Source organism: Xyrauchen texanus, chromosome 39 (genome assembly GCF_025860055.1).
Source record: "Xyrauchen texanus isolate HMW12.3.18 chromosome 39, RBS_HiC_50CHRs, whole genome shotgun sequence".
NCBI classification, from domain to species: Eukaryota; Metazoa; Chordata; class Actinopteri; order Cypriniformes; family Catostomidae; genus Xyrauchen; species Xyrauchen texanus.
The window spans coordinates 17,238,313-17,249,199 of NC_068314.1; the positions used below are offsets into that span (position 1 = coordinate 17,238,313).

General features: G+C 38.3%; 1 protein-coding gene across 1 annotated transcript; it reads right to left on the reverse strand.

Annotated features, from left to right (window-relative positions):
- Positions 1–140: 140 nt before the first annotated feature.
- On the reverse strand, positions 141–9,894 carry LOC127632632 (small integral membrane protein 7-like). The gene is made up of 5 exons (XM_052111335.1): positions 9,816–9,894; positions 9,617–9,658; positions 9,443–9,501; positions 2,122–2,212; positions 141–1,994 (listed from the first exon to the last, which is right to left on the reverse strand). The coding sequence occupies exons 1-5, from the start codon at positions 9,839–9,841 to the stop codon at positions 1,979–1,981; spliced, it is 234 nt and encodes a 77-aa protein (XP_051967295.1). The 5' UTR covers positions 9,842–9,894; the 3' UTR covers positions 141–1,978.
- Between the last annotated feature and the right edge of the window lie 993 nt (positions 9,895–10,887).

A 10,887-nucleotide genomic window follows, 5' to 3' on the forward strand; every position in this document is an offset into this window, starting at 1 on the left:
GAAGGCAGCATATCCAACATTTTGCAGGTCTGTAATTAAAGTGTTAACTCATTATAATGAATAATGTAAAATACTAATGTATACCTAAACTGCACCCGAAGTGAAATGCAAAGAGTGATATTAAGGAATTGTTCAATTAAAATTAAGATTCTTAAAAGTTTAAAAAAGCTTAATCATGCCAAGATGTCTACTGATGTCAAAAATGAGTTACATTTTGATATGTTACTCAATTTATTGGATCTCTTCATAAGATTGATTGGATTCAATCATGTAGTATCACATTTTGCCTTAGTACTTTTTGGAGCTTCAAAAAGTGTCACCATTTCACTTTCATTGTATGGGTCTACATGGAGATTCTTCTGAAATACTTTCTTCTGCTGAACTAATGTCATTCAAATACATTTTGGATGGCATGAGGGAGTGTTTATTTTTGGGTGAACTATTTCACAAATTTGAGCGACACATTTTCTGTCATTGGTGTATGTCACAATGTTTTAAAGGGGTCATGACATGGTTTTTTTAATTGTATTATTATGTTCCCTTAGGTGCAATTATAGTATTAATATATTTTTTTTTAAGAAAAACTTTTAAAATCTAGTGATTTATGACCTTTTCCCACCCTGTTTCTCATCCTCTGATTCAAACAGTCTGTTTTGGGGGCGTTTTCCATTTAAGACTTCAGTGTTAACGCCCACTGTTATGATTGGCTAACGTCAGTGCCTATGTATCAATTATTGACGCCCCCAGCCAGAACAATATGCAAGTAAACTAAGTAAAAACACTGTTTAAAATAGATTACTTACAGTTTGCGTCGTCGTTGTTCCCAGAATAGTCGGCACGGACTTATCTTTGAGCAACAGTTTTCTGGCAAAGCCAGCATCATATTGAGATTAAGTTCTCAAAACAGTCATCCTTAAAATGTACAGAACAAACGCTTAAGTTAACACTGCCGTGACTGGAACGTCCGCAAAAAATAAACTGCATCCATTTTTCCCTGACGTCTGGATCTTTCGGCAGCTTATTCAGAGGTTTTGTTTGACCACAGCCAGAAACAGCACATCTGTGTGGCATCGTAATTTTCCTGTGCACAAGTAGTCTCTGTCAGAGCTCGCTGTCCATCGAGTGAACACTTGTGAGGCGCACGGCGATACGAAATGAGCGTAGTTGTCTTGCGCTTAAATCGTAGTTATCTTGTGCTGGAGGCGGTCATATGCAAACGCTGTTACGTCACTTCTAACCGACACGTCACTTCTAACCATGAATCCAGAACGAGCTGTATTTTGAGCTTGATTAAATAAATGATTCGTTTAGAATGGGGAGGACGTCTTAAAATATTAAACTTGCAGGACGTTTTAATGATACAAAGACCTCTTATATACCAAAAGATCAAGGCAAATTTGGTTTCTCATGTCATGACCCCTTTAATTTTTCCAATTGTACTCTGGTAACAATTATTCCTAAACCCCCCAAGAGCAAGGTGCCAGGACACCTTAAATATCTACATACCAACAATTGGCTATTTCTGTGAATTTAGAGGAATGCGTTTCAGGTTAACCAAGCAATGGAATTCTTTAAAAGGTATAGTTCATAACTATACCTGGATTATTCATAATTGACTATTTTACCTCTCTATGATACAGAAGCTTTACAATAAGGGATTGAACTTGTGTCTTACTGGGTGAAATGACACCATATCTGGATACAATATAAAAAGAAAGCCATTTCAAACTCTCTGACAGATCTTTAGTGAGCAGCTTTCAAGACTACTTTCTTCCATTTAAAAACTAATAAAATGGTTCTCGTGTTAATGTCATTCACAGAAAGAACAAGCAATATTACAATTCATTGAATAATACAATGTATAACAATCCCTCAAAACACCCAGCTCTTTTTTTTCTCTCCCAAGAAATCAGCCCAACACCCTGCTGCAATAACTGTCCTGAGAGCCTGTAGTGATGCTTAGTTGAACCACCATGTGTTATGATCCAAATAACCTAAGAAAAACAACATACATGCATCATTTAAGAGGAAATACTTATGTAGCATAGCTTAATAAACTGCTTTCAACACAAGGATACAACTGAGAAAAAACACCTGTTTATATTAAATGTCAGTACTCACAAAATCATGCAAAACATGATGAAAATGTTCCAAATGGCAATAAATATGCGGAAGTACTGTAGACTCAGAAGAAACTCTCTTATGTTGTCACCTAGACACAAATTATGCATATTAAAGAGACATGTCAAAATCCTTTTTGTAATACAAAAAAGTATGCCACCCTATGGGCAAATATACAGCTCTAGCAAACTGCTGTTGGTTAAGCTATAGAGTTACAATCTTACTAATAAATCAAAATACTAAAAACAGCTGAAAGTCGAGATGTACATGTAAACTGACATATATTATTTTAAGTAAACTTTTAATTCAACAGTTTTATTGAAAAACAGTACTTGAAACATCTAGAATCACAAGCAATCATTTTAATGTATTGACAATTGAAAATTAAGAAACAAGCAGCCTTCAAATATTGTTTTGGATGATGGGGGGCCTTGGAGTACAAAAGGTTGAAAAGCACTGTGTAATCTAACATTTGATATATTTCATAATATTTTAAGCATGTCTACTTATGGGGTTAGTGCCTCTGCAGACAGTGACATGTAGCTGTTAAATATCTCTATTCACTGTCTAGTCAGAGGTGGGGAATGTCAGGTCTTAGGGTCGTGCGAGGCCATCCAACAAATGTATTTTTTCTGTAATGATGATGATTGAAAATAATTGAAGATAATATCAATGCAAAATATTGTATAATAGAAAGAACTTAGAAAATGTTTTATCTTGGTGCATGAACACGTAACGGAATGTGTCCATTAATTTCAACTCACAATCAGATATTGCAAGCAATTGTATGGCCCACAAATAATTTTGTAAATACTCAAATGGCCCTTAATATGAAAAACATTCCAGAGTAGCATGGCTATTTGCCCTCAAACAGTCTGGCTGAAACAAACTGTGCTGCTGCAATGGTGTAGTGTGTAAAGACTGGAAGTGGATATGTTTTTCTCATACGGATGACCCCGGTTCGATTCTCTGTTTTGCCACAATTTTTCCTATCCGGTTTCCTGTCTCCACTCTTAATATTTCCTTTAATACTACTTAAAATAATACATGAAACATTTAATCCAAAGGTTTATTTGGTCACTGTGAAGATTGGAAAAATTTACCATGGTTTAGTAATATTGTGGTAATAATGTTTTTTTTTTTGTTTTAGTACAATTAAACATGGTGTTACTACAGTAATATGCTGTTAATATAGTAACCAAGTTTTAATTTTGTGGTTACTCTAATTTTACTACAAAATACCATGGTGATACTATGGTTACTGTAGTAAAACCAAGGTTAATTTTTGTAAGGGAAGGTTAGGGGTTGGTGTATGGTCACTGAGGGTCTCTAAATAAACACAATAAATATGCTACAGTGATGCCTCTATACTGTACGTTAGCATTTAATTAGATGTGCAAATAGTATCTGCCACTGTTTGCACTGGTGTGCAAATACCATCTAACGCAAGTGCAAAGAAGATGCTTTTGGTTGCTATTTACACTTAGTTTAGGTTCCCCATCCCTGGTCTAAGAACACAATTCATACAGTGCTTCAAAGTTAAATTCAAGGACTTTTCAAGCACATTTTTAGTTGTTTGAGAAGTCAATAAATGCTTGAGTAGTCATTAAAACTAAATAAAAATATTTTATTCATTCAGTTCATTTATTTTTATAAAACACCACTCATTACAAGTACAAAATATCTCAATGAGCATCATTAACTACATATTCTCAGTAACAATTTTTGGTTCATTCATGCCGAAATTGATGTGCAATTGCAGTGTGCTCCCTTAAAACGCACTTTGCTTTCCAACAAAAGTGAATAACTGAAGTAGTCATGTGACTCATGTGCCGTGTAAAATGTTTTCTTAAGTCACACAACAGATTTATGTGAGGAACTGGCCGAAACTCATTCTCAAACATTTTTGACTTTCCAATTTAGGGTAAACATTTGTTTGACATCATGTTGACATTCATTTTTATTCATAAAGGACAACTTGGCTGTTGTTCTAGTATTACTTCATTTTGCTTCATGAATGAATCAAGTTAAAACTAATGAGGGTTAAATGGGTTACAACAGCCCATTTTGAGGGTTCAATGGGGAACATGACCAAATATTTTTGTGTGAAAATATTAGTTAAAATATGAATTAATCCATTTTAACATGCTGGGAAAAATCACTATATGCATATTTAAGCAGCCTCTGAACTTTGACCTTAATTTTTTAAAAATATTTTTAAATTACACAACTTATATTTAATTTAATTGTAAAAAGTTAACATAAAAAAAGGTTTTAACAATGATAACACCAATGCCATGAAATCAAGGGACAAACATTATTAATAATTTTTTGTTGTTTCTTTTTTACACTTGTTCGGCCTCGCACTAATGCTTGTATTAAAAATAAGTACAAAATGAATGCATAAATAACTTTACATGTCATAGAAGTGGTGTACCAGCTGAAGGGGAAATAAAAAATTTTCAGGCAATTGACAATTTCAAATATATAAAGTACTGTGCAAAAGCTTGTAAAAATGTTGCATAGTGAGGATGTCTTTGACAATAACGACATAAATAGTTTTCATTTATCACTTAATGTCATACAAAGTGCAGCACACTTAAAAAAGCTCAAATCAATATTTGGTGTGACCACCTTTGCATTCAAACAGAAGCAATTCTCTGAAATTGATTCTATCTCAAAAAAGACATTGCTGACATACACACACCAATTGTAATCCCACTGGTTACAACTGGGACCGGGGTCTAAAAGGAGTTTTTCATGTATTTTGCACATTTGTATGAGTTGTCAATTTAAAATGACAGTGCAGATTGTTTTGCATGTCTGTCAAAACTCTGTAAAAAGAAGCGAATAAATCATGTCATAATACACTTACAACTACCATATTTTGTACATAATTTTAATTAAGTTGTGTTAATTTTCTGTTGTTCAGCTCTGTTGGTGGGGAAGGTTTTGTGTGGATGACTGCAAAATACATCTGGATGAAGCATATTTTGTCCACTCATGTTTATAAAGATATTGTGATTAATCGTGATTAACAAAAAAAATTCCGATTAAATATTTGAATCGTTTGACAGTCCTACATCTCATAATTTTTTCACTCTGGAGAGTAATTTTTAATTAAAACTGATAGTTGAAAGGATTGATTCTTGTTAAATCCACCACAGCAGTATCTATAAAATATATATTATTTAAATCCTCCAGTAACACTTGATTGTGATTGGGCCATTCTGAACAGCGCTGCCAAAAGCAACAGGCGCCTCGTGACAGCGCCGTCGATGCGCTGCCTGCTTCAGCACTGGTCTATTGGTCTGTCTTCACGTTTTTCCAAAATAAATAACAAAATGTCATTTCTTAAATTATTTAAGCAACATATTTTATGATTTTCTATCATTCAAGAACTTTTTAAGCACCTCTTGGTAAAATGGCTATTTTCAAGGGGTTTCCAGGACTTAAAAAGCCAAATTCAAGTCCTTCGAGCACTTTGTACGAACCCTGTAAGAAGTGACCTTTGTTGAATGCGTAGCTAATATGAAGTGTTTTTTTTTTTTAAATAAAAAGTATTAATAATAATAAATCTGTCATGAAAATGCCATGAATGATTACATTATAGATCATCGTGGCTGACAGAATAGAGATGTAAACACAGATCAGAATCAGAATCAGAATCAGAATCAGAATCAGCTTTATTGCCAAGTATGCTTACACATACAAGGAATTTGTCTAGGTGACAGGAGCTTCCAGTCAACAACAATACAAACAATACCAAAAAAAACAGCAGCAAGGCATAGGTAATTAAAAACAAAAAGAACACAAAATAAATAATTATACATATACGTACATAAACTCACCTTCATACATACCCACATACACACACGTAGTGCAAATCTAATACAATCTGTATATAAAGAACAAAAAACAGTATATTATGTACAGAGCAATGTAAGTAATGGCAGAAGTGGATAAGTTGGATAATATAATTAAATTAAAATTAAACTGTGTATTGCACATAATTATTGCTCAATGGGGGTAATTTAACTGTTCATTAGATGGATGGCCTGAGGGAAAAAACTGTTCCTGTGTCTGACGGTTCTGGTGCTCAGTGCTCTGAAGCGCCGGCCAGAAGGCAACAGTTCAAAAAGGTAGTGGGCAGGGTGAGTGGGGTCCAGAGTGATTTTACCAGCCTTTTTCCTCACTCTGGAAGTGTATAGTTCTTGAAGGGAGGGCAGGGGGCAACCAATAATCCTCTCAGCAGACCGAACTGTCCTTTGTAGTCTTCTGATGTCTAATTTCGTGGCTGCACCAAACCAGACAGTTACTGAAGTGCAGAGGACAGACTCAATGACCGCTGAGTAGAACTGTTTCAGCAGCACTGGTGGCAGGTTGAACTTCCTCAGCTGGCTAAGGAAGTACAACCTCTGCTGGGCCTTTTTCACAATGGAGTCGATGTGTATCTCCCACTTCAGGTCCTGTGAGATGGTAGTGCCCAGGAACCTGAATGACTCCACTGCTGACACAGTGCTGTTTAGAATGGTGAGGGGGACAATGTTGGGGTGTTCCTCCTAAAGTCCACAATCATCTCCACTGTTTTGAGCGTGTTCAGCTCCAGGTTGTTTTGACTGCACCAGACAGCCAGCCGCTCAACCTCCTTTCTATACGCGAGACTCATCATCATCTCGGATGAGGCCGATGACAGTGGTGTCGCCTGCAAACTTCAGGAGCTTGACAGAGTGGTCCTTGGTGGTGCAGTCATTGGTGTACAGGAGAAGAGTAGTGGGGAGAGCACACATCCCTGGGGGCACCAGTGCTGATGGTACAGGTGGTGGAAGTGAATTTTCCCTGCCTCACAAGCTGCTGCCTGTCCGTCAGAAAGCTGGTAATCCACTGACAGGTAGAGGTGGGAACAGGGAGTTGGTTTAACTTAGTCCGGAGTATATCTGGTATGATTGTGTTGAAAGCCGAGCTGAAGTCCACAAAAGGATCCTTGCGTATGTCCCCGGTCTGTCCAGATGTTGCAGGATATGATGCAAACCCATGTTGACTGCATCATCCACAGACCTGTTTGCTCGATAAGCAAATTGAAGGGGGTCCAGAAAGGGTCCAGTGATGTCCTTCAGGTGGGCCAACACCAGTCTCTCAAATGACTTCATGACCACAGATGTCAGGGCTTACAGGTCTGTAGTCATTAAGTCCTGTGATTTTTGGTTTCTTAGGGACGGGATAATGACTGAGCGCTTGAAGCAGCATGGGACTTCACATTGCTCCAGTGATCTATTGAAGATCTGAGTGAAGATGGGGGCCAGTTGGTTAGCACAGGAACGAAGGCAAGCTGGTGAGATGCCATCTGGTCCTGGAGCCTTCCTTGTCCTTTGCTTCCGAAAGACACGGCACACATCGCCCTCACAGATCTTTAGTGCAGGTAGTGTAGCAGGAGGGGGAGGAGGGGGTTGCAGGAGGTGTTAATGGTTGTGTGAAATGAAGGTCCGAGTGCATGTGGGGTGTGAAATCGGGCCTTTCAAATCTGCAGTAAAACACATTCAGGTCGCCAGCCAGTCGTTGGTCCGCCACAGGGTTGGGGGTAGGAGTCCTGTAATTAGTAAGTTGTTTCAGGCCACTCCACACTGATGCTGGGTCGTTAGCTGAAAACTTGTTTTTCAGCTTCTCAGAGTAGCTTCTTTAGCCACTCTGATTTCCCTATTCAGTGTGTTCCTGGCCTGATTATACAAGACTCTATCCCCACCCCTGTAAGCCTCCTCTTTGGCATGACGAAGCTGTCTGAGTTTTCCTGTGAACCATGGTTTATCATTGTTGAATGACAAAATGTCCTAGTAGGGATGCACATATCCTCACAGAAACTGATGTATGATGTAACAGTATCTGTGAGCTCGTCCAGGTCTGTAGCTGCAGCTTCAAAAACACTCCAATCAGTGCAGTCAAAGCAGGCTTGTAGTTCCAGCTCTGCTTCAATAGTCCATCTCCTTATAGTCCTTACAACTGGCTTGGTTGATTTTAATTTCTGCCTGTAGGTCGGGAGAAGATGAACCAGACAGTGATCAGAGAGACCCAAAGCTGCACGTGGGACAGAGCGATATGCATCCTTTAATGTAGTATAGCAGTGGTCCAGTATATTCCTGTCTCTGGTGGGGCATGTAATGTGCTGTCTGTATTTGGGCAGTTCGCGTGTGAGATTTGTTTTGTTAAAGTCCCCAAGAATAATAATGACTGAGTCCGGGTATTGTTGTTCTGTGTCTGAGATTTGATCAGCCAGCTGTTGCAGCGCTAAGTTCCCAGACGCGTTTGGAGGAATGTAAACACTCACCAGAATAAACGAAGAAAACTCCCGCGGCGAGTAGAACGGCTTACAGTTAATAAAGAGCGCTTCCAGATTAGGACAGCACATCCTCTTTAGTGTTGTTACATCTGTACACCAACTTTCGTTGATGTAAAAGCATGTTCCACCACCTCTCGTTTTCCCCGTTAACTCCGCGATGCGATCCGCTCTGAACAGCTGGAAGCCCGGCAGATGTAATGCGCTGTTCGGAATGGCTTCACTCAACCAGGTTTCAGTGAAGCACAGTGCAGCAGAGTTTGAAAAGTCCTTATTAGTATGTGTGAGGAGATGTAGTTCGTCCGTTTTGTTGGGAAGAGAGCGGAGATTCGCGAGATGAATGCTCGGCAGTGCTGTTCGAACGCCGCGCTGACGGAGTTTAACCAGCGCGCCAGCTCGTCTCCCTCGCCTGCGTCTCGTAGCGCATCTAAACAACACAGCAGCGCCTCCAACTAAAATGTCCAGCAAAACGTCCGAATATTGAAAAACCGGGAAAAGATTATCTGGTATGTGCTGCTGAATGTTCAGCAGTTCGTCCCTGGTAAAACTGATTGGTAAAAGATTGCTAAACACAGGACAAACTAACAAAAACAACAAAAGAATTGAAGAGCTCCACACCGAGGCGGCCATCTGCGGCCATCATGACGCTATTAATAATGAGTTAATAGCGTCATGATATCATAAGCACCATTTACAGCTAATTTTGTATTTGATTTTCATAGGTAACAGCCATAATTGTTCAAACTTAGAATTAATTTCTCAAAAATAGACCACATGTTGTGTTTTTTATATAGTAAAATTAAAACGTCCACAAAAAATTGGGTACAAAATGCCACTAAAAATCCTGACTCTGGTACAAATTATTGTTCTAGTATTCTATGAAATACTTGGGAGTTCAAGTATACAGCAATGTACATTTATGGTAAATTCTGTTTTTATGTTTGTTTATTGTTGTAGACTATTCTCTAATCTGTTGTAATGAGATTGTTTTACCTGTGCTGGACGCTCGATGATCATCTCCAAACCCTTGAGACTGCGTCTCTCTCTTCTTTCTGCGTACATACACGTTGTATAGCACAAATGCATGAGCAGTCAGTCAAACAAACAAACAAACAAACAAACAAACAAACAAACAAAAAAGACTAAGCCATTTGTGTGTATACTCACAGTTTAAAGTTGAGCACAGCGCCGCCGTTCATGAGCAGAGTGCTGAACATACACACATAATGCAGGAAGATGGGTGACGTGGAAAGGAAAACACACTAATATTAAACTTTAACATACATATAATATACATCATGGATAAAGTTATGTTTGAATATCACGCGAAACTACTTTTACTTTGATCAAAACCAGCTAAACTTACCCAAATATTAATAGATCTCCAATCATTTTGAATGATGTTTATTTCCGCCTCAGTTCGTCGTCTTCCTCTCCTGTCAAAATGTGAGTACAGTAACGATCATGCGCGCATCATCGCCACTTGGTGGCTGAAATGGATCACGACCATTTTGGTGATGAACAGAGCGATCTGTGAAGTAATGTCACATTAGGAGCGGCTATTTTGTGAGCGGACTTACAAAAAGTGCGATTGTATCTTGATATGTACCATGATGATACGGAATGATCACTAGATTTATGAACCATGGTATTATTTACATGTTGTTCCATAGAACTTCAAAGTATACAGTACACTGCTATTACCGTGTCTCTTTATTTTATTTGTATTTTTATTTCACTTTATGATTGGATTGTGCCAGGTTGTGTTGAGTTCAATAAATTTTTAAAAAAAAAAAGTCTAAAATGAGGTCGAGCTTAATGCAAATTTGATACAGTCAGGGCTGGCATACCGGGCATTTTCCCGGTGGGCCGACGCACGTTGGGGCTAATCAGGGGTGGACTGGCCATCGTAAGAACCGAGCGGGCTGGTGGGTTGGCCGCGAAACAGACCGAATGGGCCGCGATAAGGTGAAATGATGCAGAACGGACCACAAAACAGCGCCGCGATATGCAGAAAAGGACAGCGAACAACAACTTTTGGCTCAGTTTTGGTTCAAAGTTATCTGTGGATAACTTTCTTACTTCAGCAGAACACAAACAAAGATCATACTGTATCTCAGCTCTTTAGGTCCATTCAATGTAAGTTAATGTTGATCAGAAAGGTCCAAAAAGCACATATATAAAGGAATAATATAAGTAATCCACATGACTTCAATGGTTAAGTTCATGTCTTCAAAAGCAAAATGATAGGTGTGGATGAGAAACAGATCAACATTTAAGTCCTTTTTACTATAAATCTCTACTTTCACTTTCACATTCTTCTTTGGTTTTGGACAGTTCACATTCTATGTGCATATTGCCACCTACTGGGCAGGGAGGAGAGTTTATAGTAAATAAGGACTTACACATTGATCTGTTTTTCTCCCACACCAATCATA